The sequence below is a fragment of the Mesoplodon bidens genome, assembly GCF_964165515.1.
Source record: "Mesoplodon bidens genome assembly, chromosome: X".
Lineage (NCBI taxonomy): Eukaryota > Metazoa > Chordata > Mammalia > Artiodactyla > Ziphiidae > Mesoplodon > Mesoplodon bidens.
The window spans coordinates 112993730-113020472 of NC_138163.1; the positions used below are offsets into that span (position 1 = coordinate 112993730).

At 42.7% G+C, this 26743-nt stretch overlaps 1 protein-coding gene across 6 annotated transcripts in view; it reads left to right on the plus strand.

The window, feature by feature from the left end:
* Window positions 1-26743, plus strand: part of DMD (dystrophin) — a 2087389-nt gene that overhangs the window by 1968939 nt on the left and 91707 nt on the right. For all 6 annotated transcript variants that reach the window (XM_081221405.1, XM_081221404.1, XM_081221407.1 and 3 more), the window contains 4 exons: window positions 4914-4988; window positions 18317-18518; window positions 20722-20807; window positions 23088-23245. In XM_081221405.1, the coding sequence (XP_081077531.1) occupies window positions 4914-4988; window positions 18317-18518; window positions 20722-20807; window positions 23088-23245 (521 nt within the window). The remainder of the gene's footprint in view (window positions 1-4913; window positions 4989-18316; window positions 18519-20721; window positions 20808-23087; window positions 23246-26743) is intronic.

Genomic DNA, 26743 nt, shown 5'->3' on the forward strand with positions numbered 1-26743 from the left:
AAAAGTCAAATGGACCATCACGTCAGTAGCTGGTGATTCAACTTGAGAGTGTAGATGGTGTCATATTTCCCCTTGTTCCTTAAGTTTCTAGATTTCTCCATTTTTAGGCCAGAACCAGCCCTGGATAAAATAATTCAAGTCATGAAGAGGAATGTACAGTTGAGCATGTTTATCCTTCCAAGTGCGCTCGCTACCAGCTGCCATGCAAACATCGTGTGACTCGTTTCTTGGATAGTCTCACGCCTCTTGAGTTCCGGTTGTGAGAGCTAGTGAGCTCATCACAACTTGGGCCAAAGTCCTGGAAAGGCAGCTCCCAGGGAAGGTGGAGGCCGGCCTCCCATGGGGGATGGGGATGGGGCTTGAAGCTTTATTCTGCATGCATACTTTAGCTACGAGGTCAGCTCCAGCCTCAGCCCAGGACAGTGTCACATTGTCTGCAGCTGTACCGCATCTTGAGGTTTCAGTGTGTATCCTACACATTTTCACAAGGCTGCAGAGACTTCTCTCTCCCAGCTGTAAGCCAGAGGGCGGATTCAGACAACACAGATGGTTAACCCTCTGGAGTAGGACTTTCAGGGCACCAGAACTCCGCTGCAATTCACTGATGCGTACTGGATGTAAATTTGTATGGCTTCTGTTGCATTAGGTTGAAAACTAGACATTTTCCCTGCTACTTTCTTTTGGTCTTCCTGAATCACTGTTTGATAATTGGTTGGACTGTGATACACAGAAAACTGGTGGCAGAAGTCTTGTTCTCTGCATTGTGTTTGGGGGTATGCTTGAAAGGGTGTCAGAGTGGATTAACGCCAGGTAGAATGTGCCATAGTTAGAAGGATTTGAAAGGGAGGAATGTTTGAAGGGCTTCAGGGAAGCTGAGAGCACTGCTAGAGCAGGAATGTTCCAGATGCTTGTCTCTGATAGTATTCTACCGTGAACCACGCCCTGAAAGAATCAGATAGATCATCCTTGCTTCTCCCACTTGGATCTCTAGCTCCTGGAATTTACCAATTCTTGATATGAACTGTGAGGCTTGGATGGGGCTTCTGACCTCATTTAGACCATTTGTCCTGAATTCTGAATAGATCCAGGAAAATCGGACAGAGTAGACACTTTTAACTTATTGAATACCTTTTATTGGCATTCATCATAAACAAGAGACCCACAAATATATCCCAGAGGTGAGTTTTTGGTCTAATTGACTGTAATAGTCATTAAATACTCTAAAAGCCCACAAAATGGAATGTAGAAAGACAAAAACAGTAGACCACACAGGTCTCTGTAGAGAGTTTATACTTGCACTTTAACAACACGGAACAAGAAACTGTATTAAAATGTACAATTAAAGACTCCATTGTACTTGAAGGCACATACGAATTACCTGGGGATCTTGTTAAAATGTTGATTCTGATTCTTAGAGCTGGATGGGGCCTGAGATTCTGCATTCCTAACAAGGTCCAAAGAGGTGCTGGTGCTGTTGGTCCTCGAATCATAATTTGGGTAAAAAGGATCTGCCCAGGTTCTCTGGGGTAGGTATGTGTTGGTAGCCACCCGTGGTTAAGACATAGGTGAGGGCTGCCTTCTTATCCACGTCTTGGCTACCAGGTTTATAATGAAAGCAAGCCTCAGAACAAGCTCTGTCACATATGAACACTTACTAGCCACAGAGCAGAGAACAATTTTAAAGCCTGTGCCCAAGGCACAGTGAAGTCACAGCCCTGCCTTTTTGAGTGCTTGGCGGGAGAGCCTCACAATCCACACCTGCCGCAGTCCTTAACACAGTGGTTCTCAAAGTGTGGTCTCTGGACCAGCAGCATCAGGAGCACCTAGAAACTTGTTAGAGATGCAGATCCTCAGGCCCTCTCCAGGCCTGCGTAATCAGAACATCTGAGCATGGGGCTTGGGAATGTGTATTTTTAACTAGCCCTCCAGGTGATTCTGGTGTACGGTCAAGTTGGCAAACCCCTGCTGTAACAGCAGGATTTTGTCAGCCATCTAATTGAATGTAGGCAACCAAGAATCCGGTGAACTACAGCTGGAGATTTTGGAATCCGGCCTAGGGCACCATTTTTAAAGGTGGAGGGCCTGCTAGATTCTTCCCACGCCCTGTTAATGTAAGGGCAGGGAATGTTTCTATTCTCAACCCTTTTCAACAGTCCTGGTATTTTGTAAACCACTAATATCACTAACACAAGCCCATCCAACATTAATTTGGATACTAGGTGTATTAATAGGATTTTAGGTGTAACAAGAGCTAAATATAGCTGAAGCACTTACCAGTGGCGGCTCTGGAGTGAGGCTTTTTGATTAATTGCTAGCCAACCACCCCTGGAGTGTGCTTTCCTGATTAAGACAACTGACTGCCTCTGCAATGTAGCTAAGCTAACACACACATACTTCATATTGTGCGGTCCCTGTGAGGGTTTTTTTAACTCTTAAAATCTACTTTATTGAGGCATACTTTAAACACAATAAAATGTACCCATTTTAAGTGTACAGTTTTTGAGTTTTTGCCAGACGTATGCACTCAAATAACCTTCATATCAATCAAGATATATAACATTTCAATCACCTAGAAAATACCCCTATGTTCCTTTCAATTAGTTACCCACCCTGTCCCCACTCCCGGCTACCATCTATCTGCCTTCTGTCAGAGTATGGGTGAGATTGACCTCTTCAAGAATTTCATATAAGTGGAATCAAGCAGTATTTTTTTTTTTTACTCTTTGTGCCTGACTTTTACCCAGGGTAATGTTTTTCAGATCAGCTCACAATGTTGCTTTATCAGGAGTTAGTTCCTTTTTATTACAGAGTAGTGTCCTGTTGTGTGACTACACCACAATTTGTTTATTCATTCTACTCTAGTTTTCTTTCCAGTTTTTGGCTATTATGAATTAAAGCTACTATGCGTATTCACGTACACATCTTTTTGTGGGCATGTTTTTATTTCTTTTGGCTGAATATCTAGGAGTCGAATTTTGGGTCATAAGATAGATGTATGTTTAATTTCATGAGAAATTGCTAACCTGGTTTTCCAAAGTAGTTGTACTATTTTATATTCCCACCAACAGTGTCTGAGAGTTCCAGTTGCTCCACATCCTTGCCAGCATTTAGTATTGTCAGTCTTTTTGGTTTTTACATTGAATATTATAAAGTAAATTACAGACATTGTTTTTCTTTCCCCTAATTTCAATTTAGGTTGTTATATTTGGTCTCTGCAAAGGCCATCAATCTAATAATGTTGACCGAAGCAACTTGGATATGGATTAAATTATTTCCCTTTCTTAACCTCCAATTAGAATTGGTTCTGTGGGTGCCATTTGATTATGGCAGTTAGTCATGTTTGCCAGTATATTTTTTCTTTTTTTCATTCTTTTGTTCATATATTCATTCAGTTTGTCAGTCAGTCCCTGAGCTGTATTAGACCTGTTTTTTCAGAGAGCAGTTATATGTTAAGTCACTGGGAAATAGCGACAGAAGTAGGGGACAGGGTCCTTGTCTTCAAGGAGCTTTTTGGAGCTGGGTTTATGAAACATAACTACACAAAAATGCAAGAAAAGAAATATATCTTGGCGTATATCAAGGCTTATGCAAAATTGAGTGAGGGCATCATCTAAATATAGATTTCTGCTAGGTGAGGTGAGTTGGGGCTTGATAGACAGGTGACAGTAGAAATCACTGTAGCAGAAATTGTTGAGCTGTTAATCCGTGCAGAATATTAGAATGATTGCACCTTAGAATATAAAGCTAAATGTTTAGTTTAGTCCCAGTTTTATTTTACTTATTTTAATCTCTTTTAGAATAGCAGTATCTTCATTAGTACAGAATATGTACAGAAACAAATATCCATTCTGATACGGATTCGCAACTTTTCTTGTTGACATCTAGTATCTTTTTTTTTTTTTTTTTGGCGGTACGCGGGCCTCTCACTGCTGTGGCCTCTCCCGTTGCGGAGCACAGGCTCCGGACGCGCAGGCTCAGCGGCCGTGGCTCACGGGCCCAGCCGCTCCGCGGCATGTGGGATCTTCCCGGACCGGGGCACGAACCTGTGTCCCCTGCATCGGCAGGCAGACTCTCAACCACTGTGCCACCAGGGAAACCCTAGTATCATTTTTGTATGTTTAGCTTGCATCCAAATTTTTGAGCAAAAACTTCCAATTAGTACGTGTGTTTGTACACACATGTGAGTTTGTGGACTTCTTTTTAAGCCAGCTCTCTTTTATGCTGTGTTTGCTGAATTAGTTACTTTCTAGATAAATGCAAAATAGTTAAATAGAAGGAACCTGTGGGATCAGGTGGCCCTAAACCTGGAATGTGCCAATTTTAAAATACATCTCACACACAGACACACACGCCTGTGTTGGGTAAGAAATATTCAAAATGTTAACAGTGCATATCTTTGCGTAATGGGATTACGGATGATTTGTTTACTTGATTTTATATTTTCCTTTAATTTCTAAGTTTTCCACAGTGAGCATGTATAACTTTGATAATCAGAAAACCATGTTATGTTGCCACTTGATTGTTTGCTAAGTTCTCATAGCTGTTTCCGGGAAATTTTCCCTGTTCTCTTTCACCTTGTGTAGCAAAGATTCACTACAACAGAACCAAGATTACAGTCTAGAAAAAAGAAATACCTGTCCTTCTTTTCCCTCTTGGGCACAAGGACTATATGAGCTCCCTGCAGGCTATGCCACTGTCGCCCTCACAGAACTTAGCTTTCCTGATTGTCAAAGAGCAAAACGACATTTTTTTTCTTTCCCCATATTGACAGAATTTCACCTTTCCAAAATTGGGGCATATACAAGAGATTTTTCCCCCCTAGCCTCTTGTTGTTGTTGGCAAATCATTGGGAGTTTATCTGTGCCTTTTGAGAAAATAACAAATGATCTTTGTTTTCCCCCTTTTTTCTTCAGCTGACCTGAATAATGTCAGGTTCTCGGCTTATAGGACTGCCATGAAACTCCGAAGACTGCAAAAGGCCCTTTGCTGTAAGTATTAACCAGTGCTCGAAATACTTGATAGTTATCCTTTGGTTTAAAAAAAAATGGTTGGGAGTTATTTGCTGTTGGAGCGGCGAGAAATAGCTCTCTCAAGGCCAGGTGTAACGTAGAATTCATTTTTTTAAAGTATCTTTGGCTGAGTGTTCACCTAGACTGCTTTGTTACATTGTTTAGAATCATTCCTGTCACCATTCCCCAGCTACTGATGTTGAATTGATAAGATACCAGTAATTTTTATTTTCTGACTAATGGCGTTGGCATCCAGAATTATCTTTATGGAACTTGAATTATCTCCACCTGTTCTGCCTTTACTTCTTCTTATAAAATGCACTGAATATTTCAAGTATTAGCATCAGATTGCCTTACCCAAACCAGAGTTCACAGATGTGTATTGTTTTTTAGCTTGAATGCTAATGTTCAGATAAATACTGTCATAGAAGAAAGATGACAAGATTGTTTTTCTGCTTTTGCTAAATAGCTTATATCAGTGGGAAAAATGCCCAAAGTGTCATACAATGCTGTCGGTTCATCAGACAGTTTATATATGTTACCAGATACAGTACTGTTTGAGAGCCCATGTATGTTGTTAATGTGACCATGAAACAGATAGGCACAGTCCCTACCCTGATGGAACTTACAGTCTAATGAGGGATATACAGGGTGTCCATAAGTCTAGAGACATAGGTGTATGTATATAAGATCATCAAGAACATCTACAATCTGTAAAAAAAAAAAACCGAAAAACCTCTATTAAGGCTTTATGGGGCTTCCCTGGTGGTGCAGTGGTGGAGGGTCCGCCTGCCGATGCAGGGGACGCGGGTTCGTGCCCCGGTCCGGGAAGATCCCACATGCCGTGGAGCGGCTGGGCCCGTGAGCCGTGGCCGCTGAGCCTGCGCGTCCGGAGCCTGTGCTCCGCAACAGGAGAGGCCCGCGTACCACAAAAAAAAAAAAAAAAAAAAAAAAAGAAAAAAGACTTTATGGACACCCTGAGAAAAAGTGAAGGGACAGTTTCAAGGTCATGTGACAGTGGAAGAGCGGGTACCATGAGTTGTGGGGGTTGCTTGACGCGGTGGCATCTATGATACGTGAGTCCAGAAGGGTAAGCAGAGCTCACTCCAGAAAGAACGTTCTCATCAGAAGGCAGAGCATGTGCTGAGGCGTGGGGTCCAGAGATGCAGTCAAGAACTGCAAATACTGCAGCATGGCTAAAGCACAGGAGCTCCAGGGAGGGACTGTGGTAAAATATTCGGCTGGAGGAGAAGCAGGAGGCAGATTGTGAAAGGCCTTTTAAACTTAAGTTAAAGAGTTTAGAGGTCAGTGGGGAGCCGTGCAATGGGATGGCACGACGGGCTTGTCATTTAGAAAAATGGCTCTGGCTGTGGAATAGAGCCTTCACCCTGGCGGTGGTGTACACCTGCTGGGGGAGAGACTTGGTGAGCAGTTTCAGTCGTCTAAATGAGCAATATGGTGGCCTGAATTGGCAAAGGAGGAATGGAGATAAGTGGGGAGAGTTGAAAAATACGAGGTGGAATTGATAGGGCTTAGTGATGAGTTTGATGTGCCAGGTGAGGGGGAATCAAGGAAGATACTGAGGTGCTCACCTGGGGTGAGTGGTGGACGTGCCTGGCAGAGCTGGACATAGAGCTGTGGCGCTCAGGAGAAACATACGGGCAATGTTTAGGAATCATAAGCGTGCAGATGCTCGGGGAGAGTGTAAAGTAACAAGAAAACAGGATTTAGGACAGGGGGCGGACAAGGTACAGAGGGGACTGCAAAGGAAGACACAAAGAAGGTATACTGGCACATACTGCATGGGCAGAAAGAAGGGGCCTGCCACCGGGGTCAGATGCTGCTGGGAGGTCAGGGTGAGGTTGGCAAAAGTGTCCTTTGGATTTAGCAACGAGGAGGTCCTTAGTAAGTTTGGTGAGATTTTAGAGGCACGGGGGAGGTGGTGAAGTGGGCTTCAAAGTAAAGCAGAAGTGGGGATGTAAAGACAGTTGAGACGATTCTTGGAGAAATGTAGTTGTGAAGGGGAGGGGAGAGGGGCGGTAGTTAGCTGGAAGGGGCTGAGGAGTTAATGGAGCGCATGTGCACATAGGTTGAGAGACGCTTGAGTCTGTTTAAATGAATCTGAGAAGCGGGGACAAAACTGAAGTTGCTGGCTCAGGAGATACTACAACGTGTGAGTTCTCAGAGGAGAGGGGAAGGTAATCCAGAGGCCAAGAGAAGAAAGGGGACGCCTCTCTTCCGCTGTAAGGAGTGGGGCTGAGGAAAGGATCTGGGCCGGGCTAGGTAACTTAAGGAGACCTAGTGGGAAGCGGGCGAGGTATGCCCGCGGGGAGGGCTCTGTTTTCTGTGTGAAGGTGGAGGAGAGGTCCTGTGCTGCAGCTAATGGCAGAAGGGGATAGAGTCGAGGTTGGCCTTAACCTCTGTGGAGAAAGAGAGGGCTATTTTGAGAAGCAGCATCGTGGAGCCCAGAGTCTGCTGAGCGGTTTCCGACAGCACCAATCCGCGGGGGTGTTCCTCCAGGCACAGCCAGTAGTCAGGAAGCGGATGGTTCTGTCCCAGGTGGGCAGAGGCCAGCCGGGCAAGTGAAGTAGGGATTTGGGCCAAAGAGTGGTTAAGTGGTTGGAGTGCTGTCCGTCGCGTCTGCATGGGGTAGGAGGGGCTGTGAATTGGGGTGGAAGCTGGTAATCAGGAGGTAGGGGGATCGAGAGGCCAAGTGTCCAGGGAGGTAGAGGAAGAGATTGTGCAAAAGTGACTGGAAAGCCGAGACGTTGTGGTCACAGAGCAGCAAAGCTAAACGTTATTTCAGAAGCGGAGCAGTTCGGCTGGCTGGGTCTAGGATATGACCATTTGCGTGGGCGGCAGAGGCGGACTGGATGTGAATTTCCATGGAGATGAAATAGGAAGCTAATGAACTGAGAGGCTGCCAAGGATGACATCACCCCGAATTGGGCCAGAGTTGGGGAAGAGCAGAGGGCTGTGACCCCTGGCTGCCAGATCTTCAGCCATGAAGGCGTCTGACCCAGGGGGTCTGCAGAGGCTAGCCGTAAGGTAGTCAACTGGTGTTGCTCGTGCGTGGTTTTCCACATGGAGATGGAGAAGAAATGGCCTAGAAGTGAAATTATTTGGCAGGAGAGAGTAGGCTTTTCCTCCTTATCTTGGTCTCTCCAATGCTGAGCACAAAGCCTGGCACAGAGGAGGGCTTAATGTGTTTTCAAGGAATGGATGCATGAATGAAAGTAAATTCAGGCTTCCATTTCCGTATAGCTTATAGTCTGAAGCTATCATTTTTCAGCTATATAGCTGCCAAGTGGTTTTTAAAGGACTCCCCAGGCCTAGGATTTCCTTGGGGACCTGTTAATGTGCCACAGCTGCAAAGAGGCAGTTTGAGGTGCAGTGGAGTCAGACGGCTGGATGGAGAAAGTCTCCTGCCTCTTTTTCTTCTTCGGTCCCCACGCCGTCCCAGAGGTAGTGGCTTCCATTGAGAAAGGGGCAGTTATGAAATGGTTACTGTAAAGTGCTATAGTACAGAGAGAGATGTAAAAGTGAGATACGAAAAGTTCAGAAGACATAATCAGCTGTTCCAGGTTATACTATGAAAAAGCCCCCAAATTGACTTCCTTGGAAAACTCCTTTCCACAGTGTTCTTCTTGACCTTGGATTTAGGCATTATTCAGTTCTCCTCCTGTTAAAAACTCTTTCTATTCACATATGTGTCTCATTGTCTATGATTTCAGTGTATGTTAACATTTCCAATAAACGTTGGAAAAACAGGGGGATTTGATATTATAAAAAATTTTGGCCATGGGTAATTATAACCTTGTAATGAAGCTAAGCTCTGAATGTAGACTGTAGAATTTTCACTTTTAAACAGATTTGAAATTCTCAGCATTTCCTTTCTGAGCATGACTTTTCTCATATTTGAAAAAGATTTAGGTACAGCAAAATTAGGGTGTATTTATCTAAATTAAGAACTAGATTCTCAAGAATGGTAGGAGGTTTCCACGTGTCGTATGAATATAGAATGAAGAGTTCACCTATCCTTTTATTATTGAAAACATGCGTGGTCATATTACTTAACTAACTGTTCAGTAAATGATTTCAGAATTTCCTCTTAATTTTAGATTTGCTCCGGCCTTTTTGTCATTTCTGTGCCTGTAAAGCCATGATAAAGAGCTATTGTCTGTGGTACAGACAAACAAAACTTGTCCTGGCTACCTTTTCCAACTGAAGGTCGTGTCCACTAACTCTTACTTTAATGAAAATTAATGGCGTTATCTCAGTGATTTCCTGATGCCAGTAAAGAGTTTGAATTACAGATGCCTTAGAAAATATGCCATGCTACCGCCACTAAGCACTTGGTCTTTTTCACTTTTTTCACTTCACTATCAAAGCTTCAGTATTGCAGAAACCTGAATACCACAGTTTTATCCACTCTAGAGGATTTGCTGTTTAAGTCTAGAGCATCACCATTGGCCTATAATGTCCCCAGTTTGTAATCCGTTTAATGTTGCATGACTCCATACTGCCTTTCAAGGCATTGTGAATGAAAATTAAACGCGACAGAAAAGCAGAGACAAAGAGGAAATCTGGGTAAGAAGGATTTATAAGCCGGTTCATATGGCTGATACCCCACTGAAAGTTATGAAGAAGATAATCTAAGCTTTTTCTTTCTTTTTCTTTCTTTACAGTTCTCAGCTGTAGTTCTCATGAACACCCTATAGGTTTGCAGCTTCTAAAATTAAAAATATAGCCAACTTCTAAGAGCAGAAATAAAAATGCACTTAACAAAGCCTATGTATTTAGTTTATTAGTGTGTGGTGGGTTGGAGAGAGCCCAAACCATAGGGCTAAATATACTGCAGTTGATAAATGTGACAGATATTCTGCAAACAAGAAGTATAGACCAATTTGCTTCTGTTCAGCAACTAAATCACACAGTAGAGAAATTTTGTACAGCCTGGAGTTGTCTGAATAGAGGCACAATGGCCAGACTCATCCTTACCATGACATACCAGGTTAAAAAAAAGGTGCTCCCTTCTTGGTACACGCACCTCACCTTTTGTGCATGCACTGAAAGGTGGCATCAGATAGGGTTTGGTCACTAAAGAAGACTCACAGGACCCAGGGTAACATTGCTTACAAATCTACAGTCTCTTGCAGGCAAAGGTTACAAGAAGGCAACAGCGTTACAGTATGCCTCCACCGCCACCAGCTACCTCAACAGCAAGGGGACCCAAGAGGCCAGTGTAATTATTTGTCCCTTCCCCGCAAAAATCTCCTTTTCCCGTATACCATTATATTATTTTTCACATAGGTTGGAGGCCAGGTCTCTGTTATTTCAGAATTCAAAACATCTTGAGGACGGAGCCAAACTCGTTTTCTCCACTTACATGGTTTGATGGGTATCGGTGCCCCAAGAGAGGGGTCCGGTAACAGGAGGCATCTCTCTCCCAGGGGGAGCACTGTAGTCCTGTTCGAAATGTGTCCAGTACCCACGAGTTGCTCACTGAGGGAAAGAAGGGTGGGTTCTCAGTCATGGTGCTGAGGCTGTTAAGGAGGACCTTGTAGGTTCCATTCTCGGGTTATCATTGGTTCCATTTCTAGTTGATATCCTCTTTTCTCCTGGAATTGGATTCCCTTGATGTGTTCTTTTTGCACCAGGCAGTCTTTTCCATCGGTTTCTCTTTTCTCACTCAAAGCAAATTCTACCTTGCCAGGTAGTCCTCGCCCAGCTCCTAATTCTCCTAAGATTCTTTTAGTTCAGGCAGTCCCATGCTCTTTGGTCCACCAGACATGTTGCCACTGTGTACTAACGTCTTTACTATAACTAGGAAATAGAATTGAGATACAGAAATGTTGAGTCTCCCAGGCAAACATCATAGGAATAGTAGTCACTCCTAAATGAACTTGGGTTTGGGTGTGCCACAGAAATATCTATAGCCGTCCACAGCAAATTTCTGGCTTTTCACCTAAGGCCAATGACATAAACTTGCTCTATTGAGGACACAGAGACAAGCGCACCTGACCACAGTTATAGTGTGATACTTAGCCTGGTCAATGGCCATGGTCTTTACTTGAGTTTCTGGAGCAGACAACACATGGGGCCAGAATGTGTCTCACTGATAGGTGCCCGAATTAAGACCGCATGAATATTAAGTATCCATGGGTATAATTAATGCCTCTTGTATATTTCATATACAATACACACTTTGTACTCAGTTGCCTCTGGAATATTACATATCTCTTGGTCCTTCAGTCCCTTTCTATGTTTAATATAAACATGCTGTTCTTACCATTTATCCCCAACACATCTCATGAATCCTGCCTATGTCAAACAAACTTCTGTACTCGAAACATCTTAAAAGGTTACACCTACGGTTTACAGACTACTTGATCATTTAAAATGGAATTGAAAATTCTCAAAAGTAAACGTATATTACTTCCATATTATCAACTTAATCCAGACTTCTGTGTGAAAACTTCAATATGAAGAAAACAGGTGTCAACAATAAACCTGAATGTCTAAGTAACAACAACAACAAAAGTTCTGGCTTTTCAATCTCAGGGAAGTAGGCCCACCAAATTCAACTTAGCTTTTCCTCAATGATCCAAGCATCCCGATTTGTAGCTTTCCTCACACACTAACACTAGCTTTTCTTTTTTTTTTTTTAACACAGAATATTGTGACAGATGAGGCATATACCATATAAACTTTCTACCACATACCCAATACCTTTCATAATCCTTCATCATCACAATTAATGACCATGCTGTGTTCATTCAGATTATTATAAATCAGTGTTCTCCAGATATGACTGGGTAAATATTCCCACAGGGTACTTTCCAAAGCAGGTGCTTAATGACAGATGTATCCTGTGAAACAAGCACCAAAAGCCATAACCACTTTAATACCGCTCCATGGAGTCTTGGTCACAGTCAGAACTCCCACCTCTTCACCCAGTGCGTTCGATAGATTGGCCAGATGTCCTGCTCACTTCTTGGCTTTTTAAAAGGGCATCTGAGTCATAGCCAAGGGAGCATATTATTCTCTTATTTTAAAGCATCTTTCTAGGCACAAGCATTATGTTAGATTTTCCCTTTTTAACACCCATTTGGTGGCTTTCTTCCCTTGGCAACAATCTTATCTTTCTTCCTTATTGTTAAATTTTCATCCAAACTCTCTCCCCCAGCCAAGAGTATATCCCCTGGGTTCAGCCACTGGACTAGTCCATATTTAGCTGGTAGCAGGATAAGACATGCCTGGGCTTCCCCTTTCCCTTCCCCTTCTCTTCCCAATTTTTGATAGGGGGTCGCATTGGTTCCATACAGAAAAATGGGGCTGTCCTGTCCACTAGGCAACAAAACATGTGTGACGGTCAGCCCCAGTTAGGTGAGGTGTGAGAAAGGGGTAATCCAGTCCATCAGTCCCTGTGGAATTTTTTTTTAAATTATTTTCAATTTTATTTATTTATTTATTTTTGGTTACGTTGGGTCTTCGTTGCTGCATGCTGGCTTTCTCTAGCTGCGTTGAGCGGGGGCTTCTCATTGTGGTGGCTTCTCTTGTTGTGGAGCATGGGCTCTAGGTGCGTGGGCGTCAGTAGCTGTGGCTCGCGGGCTCAGTAGTTGTGGCTCACAGTCTCTAGAGCGCAGGCTCAGTAGTTGTGGCGCATAGGCTTAGTTGCTCCGTGGCATGTGGGATCTTCCTGGACCAGGGCTCGAACCCATGTCCCATGCATTGGCAGGCGGATTCTTAACCACTGCACCTCCAGGGAAGTTCCTCTCTGGAGTGCCCGAAAGCCACAGACCTCCCATTTTCGGGAACGACTTCCAGCCCGCTGGCGCAGAGCTTAACGCTCCTGCCCTCACCTGAAGGACTACGTCCTGTGCAGGCCCATCTCCTCGTCCCCGTCCCCATGCCGCGTCACACTCCCCCTGCCCCTGTGGAATTCTTGCACTTATTTTTCAACTTATTTTTCAACTATTGTGCACTTACCTTTCAACTAGGTAAGGTATTGTGCACTTACCTTTCAACTAGGTAAGGTATTGTTTTGGGATATTACCAGCCTTTGAGACTCTTACTTGTAGCCCCAGTCCAGGGACTACTAGTATGGCACTGAAAAAGAAAATGGTGGTAAAGTAGGGAACACCTGTAAGTTCCCCCACTTGAATTATCTTTTTAATTGTAATTGGTCTCTCAGGTGTCACCCATTTATCAAAAAGTGCTAGTTCCCAGGTTCCTTTAGTTGGAACTCTCCCTGCAGGCCAGAGAGGGTGAAGCTCAATGGAAGAAGGTTCTGAACTTATTTGAGCTTTTGCTCCTGCAATCAAGGAATTGAATTTTTAGCAGACTTACCATCAGTTTGCTATCCCCTTCTAATCCATTCCGTTAGCTCCTGGAGTTCAGGTTCTACCATTTCCAGTTTCCAGTAGAAAGTTATATCATTGATAACGAATTTCAAAGCCTGTGCTACTTCAAACCATGGGTAGCTTGGCAACCAGCATCAATGGTTTATTTTCATCCCTTTCGTTAGAATCATCTTTCTTTCCTTTTAAAATAACGCCTTACCCATATTTTCAGCTAAGAATGAGTTGGGGTCTTCTAAACAATCTCCATTCTGGCACTAATTGCTCCGGGGATGATAGTTAAGCTCCATAGCTGATGAGGACTCACAGAACCCAAATGACAGTCCTTACAAATCTACAGTTCATGACTGTAGAAAGGAAAAGCCTACAGTACAGCAACAACATTAAAACAAGGATATGGGGCTTCCCTGGTGGCACAGTGGTTGGGAGTCTGCCTGCCAATGCAGGGGACATGGGTTCGAGCCCTGGTCTGGGAAGATCCCACATGTGGCGGAGCAACTAAGTCCGTGAGCCACAACTACTGAGCCTGCACTCCGTAACGGGAGAGGCCGTGACAGTGAGAGGCCTGCGCACCGCGGTGAGGAGTGGCCCCCGCTCGCCGCAACTGGAGAAGGCCCTCGCACAGAAACGAAGACCCAACAGAGCCAAAAATAAATAAATAAATTTATTTTAAAAAAAAGAAAAGAAAAAATAAAACAAGGATATGCATCACAACCACAGGGTGCCTTCCAGCATAGGGTCTGGAGAGGCCAAGTACAAGCTCCAAGTGCCCTCCCTCTACCAGGGTCATACCAGGATGCACTTGGTCTCTTGGATCAAGAACCACCAGTGTGAGCACACACCACTTTAGAAACCAGGGAGCACTGACTGGAGTCTCAGCCAGGATTGCTTTTAGCTGCTGGTAATCCGGACGTCTTCTTTTTACATAGCCAGTCCCAAACCCAGTGGCCTCCCTGAGACCAGGTAAAAATGGCTAATGTTATTGCTAGCAGCAAACAACTGTGATAACCTGTAACTCATGGCTACCCATCAATACAATGAGCCACTTCTTTTCCTTGCTTTGATCAAAGGGTCTGCATTGTGTGGCTGTTTTAGCAAAACGTCTCTTGCCAACTTCAGCACCTCTGGAGTTAACCCTCACAGCAAAGATAACTATAGCAAAGTGCTTGACTTTCTTGCTGGGCAAAGATTTGCTTGGAAAGTCCTTCAGCCTGAAGTGTAAGCTGCCTGTAGAATGATGTGCTGTCCACAACAGCCTCCTCTTTCCGCAGACGCCTTCTGCTGCCTGGGCCAAAAAGTCAGCAGACACATAGGAGTTATCGCACCATTAGCCGCCCGCCCCTGTCTGTGTCTGTACTAATTAGGTTACAGGAGTGTTTATATTGTTAACCTGGGGTATCCAGGTTGACCCATGGGATGAGCCCGGGGTTGTGTGGACACCATCGGGCTTATTCTAGCCAACATTTTGGTGCTTCTTTTTTCTCCCAGTATTATTGCTAGTAGAGAATGCGGGGTGGTTTTCTTTTCTTTTCCTGTACAGCCTGTAAGGACACCTTCTGCCGCCCACCTTTCTGCTTTTCAGTACATACCTCCATGTGTCCTGCCATAATACCCAGAGCAGGTCTCCTCCTGTCCAGTCTCAGTTTTCCCAACTGCAGGACAATTCTAAAGGTGCTTTTGAGTTCTCAAAGCCTAGGATTCTGTAAAAGACAAAAAAAAAAAAAATCCATCTGATCTCCTCACTTGTGGCATATGAGGAAAAGAATAGAGTTAGCATTTGAACCCAGGATGTTGAGGATGATTATGCACAGCCAGCACCTCAGGAATCATCCACCCCATCCCATCCCATCTCCTTCCTTTCCTGCCTTTTGTGCTTAGCAGAGAGGATCCTGGAGAGCCGGTCCTTTTTTTGTCTGGTCCCCCCCGTTTCACCCCACACCCCTGATGCGTGAGGGGCACCACCAGATGCTCTCTATTCTTCAGTGGCGTCAAAACCTATAGCATCTTCTACTGTCAAAAATAATTTTTTGAAAGAGAGAGAGGGTCTATTAGAACATACTTGGGTTTTTATATAGCTTTAAAATGTATTCCCCAGTGAATACACTAAAGGAGAGAGAGATTTTCTCCTAAATGGAAATTCCTAGCTTGAGGTAAAAGGGTAGTTTTACAAAATTGTGTCTGCTGGTTGCTTGTTGAGGCTTCTAGAAGCAGCTAATCATTATGTTTAATGTTTCATCAAAGAATCGCAAGGTATTCTTTAAGATGCTCATTTTGAACAGTTAAGTGTATGTAAGTGGGGCAATTACATCGTCTCTATTGAATTTCTCACCTCTTTTCAAGTCCATAGTATCGGCTCTATACACCTAAATAGGAGTCTTTTACAGATTGTTGCATGATAGTGGAATTCTGTTTGTTACGTTTGTTTTGGGAAAATGAGTTCTCTGGTCTTCTGTGATGGATCATTCTTGTGTTTAACCACATTTGGTTTTTTTTTTTTAATTTTATTTATTTATTTATTTATGGCTGTGTTGGCTCTTCGTTTCTGTGCGAGGGCTTTCTCTAGTTGCGGCAAGTGGGGGCCACTCCTCATCGCGGTGCACGGGCCTCTCACTATTGCGGCCTCTTGTTGCGGAGCACAGGCTCCAGACGCACAGGCTCAGTATTTGTGGCTCACGGGGCTAGTTGCTCCGCGGCATGTGGGATCTTCCCAGACCAGGGCTCGAACCCCTGTCCCCTGCATTGGCAGGCAGATTCTCAACCACTGTGCCACCAGGGAAGCCCCCACATTTGGTTTTAGCAGAGCGCACTGCACAATATTTCTCTCCCAACGATGTCACCTCCCCGCTCCTGTTATTTCAGAGCAATTGCTTTGCGCCCCTCTGGAGCTATTTATGCTCCCAGTTTCCTATTCTGTGTGTTACCCCTTCACCTGTATGGAGAGAAGAGTAGGCCCAATAAAAAATGCATGCCATTTCGCTGTTGGTTATTTGTTTCCATCACACGGGGAAATTAGGCTCTTCATACAAAAGTGAGTCTAAAAATTCTCACTTGTTAGTTCTCATATCCTTGGATATAAAGCAAAAAATGTATAATGATTACGGCAAAGTAACAGAAAGAAAATACTAGAAAAACTTCAAACCACCCATCACTTCCTTCAATACATAAAGAAACATGTTGGGAATCCTGGTGTTTGGAGGAAATCTGCTCCTCTCTTCTGCTAATGCAGACGGGGTGCTGCATCCCTAAACGTTCTCATTACCTACACCTGAAAACGTGTCCTCAGAGAAAGTCAGGCACACAGCAGAGAGGACGAAAGTTCTAGTCTTCTGTCTCTGCGTGTCTCTCTGGTCTCCCATACAGTCCCCACGCGGCCTTCCCCTCCTCCTGTCCCCCTGCCCGCTTGTGTTGTTATGTTTTTAAGTTCTTTTTTCTTTTTCCTTCCTACCTCCCTTTCAAATCAAGTTACATTCCTTTCTGCCACTTGAAACAAAGTCTTGGCTTCAATGTAAAGAGGTCATTCCTTTATCTTTCGAGTATTTTTAAGCAAAAGGAGTGGGGGCTTGGCTTTGATAGTATGAGTGCTCAGCCAGGGTATTTTAAGGAAACTGGTCCATGGAAGCAGAGAGGTTTACTCACTGGGATGAAAGACAAAGGAAAAAAAAAAAAAACCTCTTGCTTCCACCCCCAGGTCTCCTTCATGCTTCCAGGGAAACTTCAAAAGGTTACTATTTTCCTTTTTGAAAAGAGGAAAACATGCACTACAGAGGTATTAACCTACATAGGTATTAACCACCGTTTTGGGGGTTCGTCCTTAACACTTAATTAGAAGTAGCCACAAATAGTAACTAGTAAAATGCATTCAAGCCTTAAATTTGCATCTGTTTAGTATGGGGCAAGCTGTTTACTGATTGGGATGGTGGTGTTTATCTGCAGTTACATTTATAATTGTGTTGCCTCCCCCCCCCATACTTGAGAGATTTACTTAATTACCATTGATTCTTGCTCTCAAAGGACTGACCAGAGCTTGGATGTATAAGGTGTTATAAAAGCAATGTTGTTGCACTTCCAATTTGGCTAATAAATTGGCTTTACAGAAAAGCATCTTTCTGTGACACTTGGGCGTAAAGCTTACGGTTTGCTGATGTTGGGCAGTGTTGAGGCTTCACTTTTGATAAATGTTGGTCTTTCAGTATATGATTAAATACCACCTCAGATCACGGGAACCTCCACCCCCCCCCAAACTTATAAAGTTCTTAGCGGACTTGAAAAGTATGTTGTAGACTGAAATTTGAAGGTGAAAGGAGAAATAAGTGAGCCTTGTATCTGAAAACTGGATAGGTGATGCATTTATTTTAGCTTGCCTATAGAAAATCTGAGTGAAGTTGATTATTTTTTCACCTAGTGTTAATGTAGCAGAGAGATTAGGAGGTGACTGATATTTCAAGGAGGAAAACGCTTAATGATTATAAATGCATAGCTGGAAATAAGAGTTTACACAACCCTAACCATGCAGATTAATCAAACTGACCTTCGCTAGTACTAATACAAGAAAGTATTCTCAGAAACTCTTTGAAAATCTCTAGTAAAGCAGTTTTTTTTCTTTCTAATTCAGGTGGAAATGACTCTGTTCCTGTAGAACACTCTAGGTCCCCTTAACGCTCAAATATTTCCTAATAGTTTAGGAATGGGAACTGTCTCTTCATCCACATCTTCACCCAGTGCCAGTGGGACTTAAGGACAGCCTCAGAGCTTGAATACTCATCACACTCACCAAACTTAGAGCTTGAGGGGTGAAAAGAAAACACTTTAATAAAAGAGGGTAGGGGTCGGGTTTGCTGTTTACTAAAGGGTACAAGCCAATCCTACCAGGATTGTCAAAAAGAAAAACAGTGAAAGAAGGCTTTTCCCCTTTGAATCACCTGTGATTTTATGTGGCTCTTGCAGTGGATCTCTTGAGCCTGTCAGCTGCATGCGATGCCCTGGACCAGCACAACCTCAAGCAAAATGACCAGCCCATGGACATCCTGCAGATCATTAACTGTCTGACCACTATTTATGATCGCCTGCAGCAAGAGCACAACAATCTGGTCAACGTCCCTCTCTGCGTGGATATGTGTCTCAATTGGCTGCTGAATGTTTATGACACGTACGTATAGCAGGCTTTCTCCAGACTATACCACTGGAGGCTTAGTCTACAGACCGGTGACGGTGTAATTAGCATCACAACAGGGCTCCAGTCTAGAAATATGGTCCTCAGGATGAAAGTTTCATGAAGCCGTGTGACCTAATGCTATCCCCGTGATTCATCATTTTTGCATTTAATGGAACTGAAAAATACTTTTGATAAGCTAGGAGGTAAGAACTAGAATGTAGAATGCTCTCAGATTAGTAAACAAACCAAACCCTGAGATACTCATTTTTCAAATAGTAGAATGAGTCCATGTATAGCCATCAGTTCTTTCCCTTTCCTGCCTGTGAATTTTGAATTCCTCCGTCCTCTTCAGGGGTGGCTCCCTCTCACCGGCAGAAAGGGATGTGCTCCTGGAGATGCTGACACACCTGTCACCAGCTCTGAATAGTGTTAGCTGATACTCAAGAGATTTTTTGCAGAAGAGTGTAAATTGATAAGCCAAAAAAAAAAAAGAAAAAGAAAAAGAAAACAAGCCCTAATGCAGCAAATCCAGATCCTCAAACTGGGGAAGTCTTTTTTTTTTTTTTTTTTTTTAATAAGGGTTTACGAAGTTTCACTTTGGCACCTCCATTCATCCCTCTCTCTTAGAAAACACTCATTTCTTTTGGACTGCACATAGGAGAACTCCCCACTTTTGTCTTGAGCTTAATGAAGACAGTTGAGGAAGGTAGCAGAAGGAATTGGTCTTAATTTCAACTGAATTCTTCTTAGACATCAAAACTACTATACGCCTGATTTCACACGTCAACAAGAACGTATTCGGCGTTTGGAAACCTGGGAAGGTCTTCTGAAAGGAGTTGCATAGCAACTATTTGCTTTTGCCTTTGGTGTAGATTTCTACCACCTCCTGGATATAAATGTATACCTTTTTTTCTTTGTTATTTTGATAAGGTATTGTTTTTTAAGTTCCAAGGTCACCTGGCCGTTGAATTCTCATGATTATCTACCAAGCCCTTGATCATGTTGGATTTTAATTACGGATTATCCTTAGATTTGCTTTGATAAGGGTTTCTGTTCAGGTCTTCCCTCAAGTATATTTTGGCACCATTCTCTTTGCAGATGATGTACGAATGGATTCTGAGTATATAACTTCCCTTCTCTATGCCTGAAAATTATCTGGGGACAATTTTAACTCCTCGAAGACCTGAGTCACTATATAAAGTTTCTTAAACTTTGATTTGCCATTTCAAAGAGGGGGAAAGATAAAATCTTCCAATGATAGTACTTTTGTTAACGTAGTAGGACCCAGGATTCCTGTTTGACTAATGGATTTAGTGAATTGTACCGGTTGAAAGCTGAGCATATTGTTCACCAAAAATAACCACTCTTGGGACCTATCCTTTGCAGTTATTCTACAGACTTTTATTGTAACCGACATATATGGTTCAGTTGTTTTTCATAACAAAATAAAAGCTGAAAATCATCAAAAGACATTTTCTACAAAATGAAAGACTTTTCATTCTTTTCATTTTTTCCCATGGGCAAAATGAACTTGTTAATAAATTTGTCACGTGGAATATGGTTTATATGTAAAGTGAAAGCATACCTATGTTAAAACAGTGCTGTAGCAATAGGTTATTTTTAAATTGCTCTTTAAGATCATCTAATTCAAATGCTCTCTAATAGACCTTATCATATTTTTCTTGTAGGGAGAAACGTTCATATTTTATACTGTGTGTTTTGTGACCTGAAGTGATTAATTTTCTTCTCAATAAGGGGCAATCAGATGAAAATCTAAACGAGTGTTAACAGAGCAGAGCAGTTAGTTGCTGGTATTTTTTGGCTTCAATGACTGAAGTAGGTGATTTTCTTAGTACATAGTAGTAATTCTTCCCCTTATCGACATAAAGCCAGGTGGCTCTCCATAGATGAATAAAAGGATATTCTTCTTATTTTTATGTAGAGAAGCTCTTACCATACAAGTAAGGGCTTTTAAGAACTGAAAACTTGGTAAATGTTCACTGGTCGAGTTGGTCAAATTTCCATCGCATTCTGGGTCATCAGCCAAATAGATAATGAACTCAGAAACATTCTTAATGATCTTAATAAAACAGTGGTCAGTAGAGTTTCCATATCCAAGGTTTTTCTCTTAACTAAGAAGTGTTTCTCATTCAGTAAAGTGTCAGTAATTGTTTTCTGCTTTGATTATTCATAACAGGGGACGAACAGGGAGGATCCGGGTCCTGTCTTTTAAAACTGGCATCATTTCTCTGTGTAAAGCACATTTGGAAGACAAGTACAGATGTAAGTCATGTATATTAACTCAGTATTCTTTTATTAATGTTGGCTAATTACCCCAGTTCTAGATGGGGAATAACATGGTGTTCTTATTTGACAGGAGGTTCCTCATGTAAGATGCAGAACGACTTTCAGACTGTCATAAAATTTGATTTGTGCCGCTCCCTGTCAGATGTTAAATTGTAGTTATTTAAATAGAGAATGAGGATTAACTTCTCCAGTCCGAGTATTATTTTACATTACATTGACTGTGTCTGAGTAAAACACATGTTCCTCGGGGATAGAGTCCGATTTTCTAACCCCTTTGTCTGAGTCAGAAAAATAAATGTGAAGGTTTAATCTGTGCACTTGCCTCGTCTTTGGATGCAACCTTGTTTATTGTATAATCATCTTACTGCGAGTTGTACTGACATACCCAATTCTGTGATGTGATTAACATTTTATTATTTGAGAGACAGCTTGCCATTTTTTACAGGGTAAATAACACCTTACAGAATTTCCTTTTGATTAGCTACTGGGCTCTTCTGCTTAATCCAAATTAAAAGCAAATGCTAGAGGAGGGACAGTTGAGATGACTAAGCAACCATTCATTCCCATTGTGAAGGAATGTACTTGTTTTTCCCCTTTAAATGCTCGTGAGAAATCTTTTCGGTAGGAATATTAAACAAACCTAGTGTATCTTGTCTTTTCTCTTTTCCCCTAAGGCCTAGCCACACAGGGATGTGGAGATGTGCTGAGCTTAAGGACGGGCAGGAGATAAAAGAGATTGAATTCGTCCAAAGCCACTCTGTGTCCTACTGCTCATTTCCCCCCTAGGAGTAAATTTCCACAAAATACACAAGTTCTTTTAGCTCTCACTTTTATGTAGTTTCCACTTGAGTTTTCTCATCCTAAGAACCCAAGAAAAAAGAACAGAACAGCTTTTGTTAGCCATTTGAAAATGTGTTTTGGATAAAACAGAATATTTCTGTGGCCTTTCGTCCTTTAAATATTGTAGTTACTTGTGATAGCACATCGTAATACTCACTTGATTCATCAAGGAAGCTTCCAGTTTGTGTTTCAGATAACTACTGAGAGGGAACAGGTTTGAGGTTGGCGAAACAAAAATGTTAACTTCAAGCTGGGATATTTGAAGATAATTCATAATTCTGAACTTATGTGTTTGTACTGGAGAGACGCGAAAATGCCGTGAGAGCTCAGTGTTGTCACTGCCATCTTAAATATCTCGTTAAAACATTCAATTTCTGGGCTTCCCTGGTGGCGCAGTGGTTGAGAGTCCGCCTGCCGATGCAGGGGACACGGGTTCGTGCCCCGGTCCGCGAAGATCCCACATGCCGCGGAGCGGCTGGGCCCGTGGGCCATGGCCGCTGAGCCTGCGTGTCTGGAGCCTGTGCTCCACAAACGGGAGAGGCCACAGCAGTGAGAGGCCCAAGTACCGCAAAAAAAAGAACAAAAAACAAAACAAACAAAAAAAAAACATTCAATTTCTTAGGGTTTAAAGTGTGCTTATGAGTAGGAAAATCTTCCGTGGATTTACTTTTTGGGCAACTTTTATTTGAATACAAGGTAGGATTAAAATAATTTTATTTCTGAGAACAAAGCGTGTTGCAAGTGTTTGGTATATTCATTCATTCTGTGAACGCACGTGTATTGGGCGCCTGCTGTCCTCCAGGTGCTGCCCTTCTACTGCACACATTTCCGGCACACAGTTGACCAAGATATGGTCCCAACCTTGAGGGGATATCATTCTTCAGCCAAAAAGACACGTATTAAATCAGTGACAGTGTAAAGTGATATGAGCTAATTACGAATATGTACAGCATCCTGTGGGAACATGTACGAGAAACTCAGTGATCGTATGACTTCCTAAAGAAGTCCCAATTTTGATATATTTTGGAATCTGATGTCCAAAGGGGATGGTGCTTTGGGCCCGTTCTTTGTTTCTTAAGGCTAAAACATTTATTTTATGATGGTGGTCATGTCCTATATATAAAATATTTTCCAAAGAATTATGTTCTGGCTTAGGAAAAACTCACGTGTCAGAACTGTACGTAAGCTCTCATTACTTGCAGGGCTGTAGTTTATTTAAAAGTCATATATACACAGTAATGATTAACTTGATCCATAAAAATAATAAATGTGCAGATTACTGCACAGTAGAAGTACACTGTGGGAATATTGGCTACTCTTGAGAATTGGTGCTGGAATTGAGTTGGTCCTTAGATTCTGCCAACATCTACTTGGTTCTGCTTTTTGATGGTTGCAATTCTCTTTTTCCTTTTGTAGACCTTTTCAAGCAAGTGGCCAGTTCAACGGGCTTTTGTGACCAGCGCAGACTGGGCCTCCTTCTGCATGATTCTATCCAGATCCCAAGACAGTTGGGTGAAGTCGCATCCTTTGGGGGCAGTAACATTGAGCCGAGTGTCAGGAGCTGCTTCCAATTTGTAAGTTATTCACCTTCTTAAGTAACATACTTATTCTTTTGTATTTTAGAAATTATTATAAAACCCCACAGAACTGTAGTTTCTCACATTAGCTCTTCCGTAGGCAGGTAGGTAAGGGATTTTTGATATTTGAAACCTCTGTAGGCAGTGGCTTCTGGAACTGTGGGTTTGGGGAGAGAGGACAGTGCAAAGGAAGGGAAAGAAATCTGCATCTGCAGCCAGAACCCCACAGTTCCTAAGATGTTGGGAGGGAAGGGAGTCTGCATGGTTTAGCGAGGGAGGAAATAAATCTCCAGCCACAGAAATCCTTTGTAAAAACGAAAATGACCTTTGTCTGTGAGTGTCTTACTCTCTTAGTTTTTTTTTTCCTAACCTAATTCTGTCATCGTAGCCTTCTTTTCAGTAGCTGTTGGTAAATAGTTGACACAGCTATCTTTTTTTAAAAAAAATAAATTTATTTATTTATTTTTGGCAGCATTGGGTCTTCGTTGCTACGCGCGGGCTTCAGTAGTTGTGGCTCACGGGCTCTAGAGCGCAGGCTCAGTAGTTGTGGCACATGGGCTTAGTTGCTCTGCGGCATGTGGGATCCTCCCAGACCAGGGCTCGAACCCGTGTCCCCTGCATTGGCAGGCGTATTCTTAACCACTGTGCCACCAGGGAAGTCCCTAAAGTTTTCCTTTTGTAACTTTGACATTCCTCTACTGTTCCAAGGCCTGGATGGTGACTTCCCATAGGCTTACAACCAGGTCGGAGGCTTGTACTCTCTGCTAATGTCTGTCACTAGCTCCACACACTCCAGTCCATTCTCCTTCGTACCCTGCCCCAGTGCCTTTTCCACACCATAATCAGTGTCCCCAGAAATACCCTCTTCCTCCCAAGTGCTTCAGCGCTCCGTTGATAGCCATTTAGTTTGTTTCTATTTTTTGGTAAGATAGATAATGCTGCAGTGAACATCTTTATGTAGTTAGCTCTTTTCTTTGACGCAAGTTTTTCCCTTAGGATAAACTCTCAGAAATGGGATTACCAGATATGAACAGTTTTGTGGCTTTTGATACATATTACCAGATGGCTTTTTGTTGCAAGTTGTTTGTAGTACTACCAGCACTGAAGGAACGAGATATTTGGAGTGTTACATTATTCACAGTGTTCTTATGTTGTTTTTCAAATGCTAAGAACTGTTTTTCTTGTATGGGGTTTCTCGATCCGTCCATGCTAATCTCATTACCGATAGATCTAGGTGTACAAATAACTGGGTTAGACCTGTATGTAGTCTGACCACAGACTAGGATAAAACCATAGAAGGCCTTCTGGGCAGAACACTGTGAATGTTTAAATATTTAGAGCACTTTTAGCATTCATTTAATAGTCCACTGGGCAGAGTAAATAAATGCACACATAATAAGGCCACTTAATGTAGCATTGGATATAGTTTGGATTGTTTTTCCAAAATTATGGCAGATTGGCTATACAAGTAAAACAGATGTGGAGAAATAAATGCATTTTTCACCTCATACTCAAATCTCCCAAAACGTGAATAGACTATCACTTCCTCGGGGTTTTTTCTTACACGTTGCTGCATTAACATTTCTACTCCAGAACGCAGACACAGGTAACTTTCACACAGTGAATATTAATGGCCATAAATAGTCCAGATCCATTCTGTTCAAAATCCTATTATAAAACAACTTGCAGTGACTTAATTTTTTTTCCAAAGCATTTTCTCTTTAGTCAAGTTTCAGTGACTTTTTACTTTCTAATTGTGAAACCACACACACACACACACACACACACACACACACGTGTGCATACACACGTGTTCGCATATACATATATACACAGTTGTGTGTATCTTGTGACTGAGGTTGAGAATAACGGTCAGAGCTCGAACCCGCCGACAGCCATCTCTATTGAGAGACGGTTCCTGCCGCAAAGTCAGGCGGGCTGGCCCCAGGGCCACTGGAGCCATTGTCCCGTCACCTCGCGGAATTGATGGTGCTGCAGCCACCGTCACCCTCACTGCAGACTCTGGCTCTCTCTGTCTTTTTTTTTTTTTTTTTTTAATGTATCTGACATATAACATGGTGTAAGTTTAAGGTGTACAACATGTTGATTTGATGCATTTATATATTGTAATATGATTGCCATTGCAGCAGTGGTCAGCGCCATCACATCATATAATTACCGTTTCTCCTTTGTGGTGGGAATAAGTAAGCTCTAGCCTCTTGAACTTGGTTGTCGGGACAAGGGGCTGCTGAAGAGAAACTCTACTTTCCGTCCTGCCGTCCTCTTATCAGGAGCCCGGTCTGTTCCGTTCCACGACAGCCTGTTGCATTCTCATGCGGGATGCTTGCCTTCTTCGCTCACCTGCCTCCTCTTGTTTCGCTCCGTCCCTGTCCCTGTAACAGCTACACTCTGCTCTCAGCGTCAGAACTTTGAACTCAGTCCCCTACCTAATCGCATAGTGATTGAACACATCCTGGCTAGCCGGTCTCCAAGCTCTCAGTCAGAAAGGTCTTTTGTGAGATTGGGGGGAAATCCATCAAGGTATTAACAGCGGTAGCAGGGTGGGGTCTTTTCCCTACTCTTGTATTTTCCAAATTTTCTTCTTTGAACATTTAGCATTAGAAAAAAAAAATAGTAAAGGTGCTAACTTTTCTTTTTAAGGGGAAGAAGCACCTTTTGTGTGATTCCTATTCATTGCCACTCATACGCTATTTTCAGGCCTTCTCATCACTTGCATAGATTATTGCACTGTCTTCCTAGCAAGCCTCCTCTAGACCCCCTGGTGCCTTTCGTCTGTCTCACTGCTCTCATACTGGTTTTAGAGAAACGTATTCACTGTATGACACCGTCCTTCGAAATCTTCAATTTCTTTTCATGGTCCACTGAATAAATCCTAATTTCTCTACTTAACTCTCAGACCTTTCCTGATCTGTTTCCATAGCTGCCCACGGTTTGCTTTCACTACCAAGTAACAGCTTCTCCCTACCATTTGTACTGACCATGCTTGTAAATAATACTGTTACTACTGATACTGATGGTAATATTTTACCTTTGTTCACACAGTTCTCTCATTTAATCTTCCCAAACCCTTGGAAGAGAATAGAATAAGCAGGTTGGGGGGGTTGTTTTTATTGTTGTTTTAATAGATGAACAATTTATCAGCACTGCTGCATTTCCTCAACTGGTGGAAGAGTTTGATTCCTAGTCCAGAGTGCATGCCTCCCCCCCCCCCCGCCCATTTTCCTCCTCATCCCCAGATATGCATTTTCTTATTTTAAGGCTCTCCAGCTTCCCAAGGTGAAATAACAGGCTTTTTTTTTCTGGGTCTCTGCTAGAATACATGATGCCATAACAAAACAGGGAACATAGGAGAGTTGGGGAGAAGAGGAATCCTCATTTTAAGACACTGAGCGTTGGCAAACTGGATGTTGCTAAAAGGCTGTGGTGCACGTCCTGTGGGTACAGAGCCGGGCGAGGTTTATATTACTCAGATTT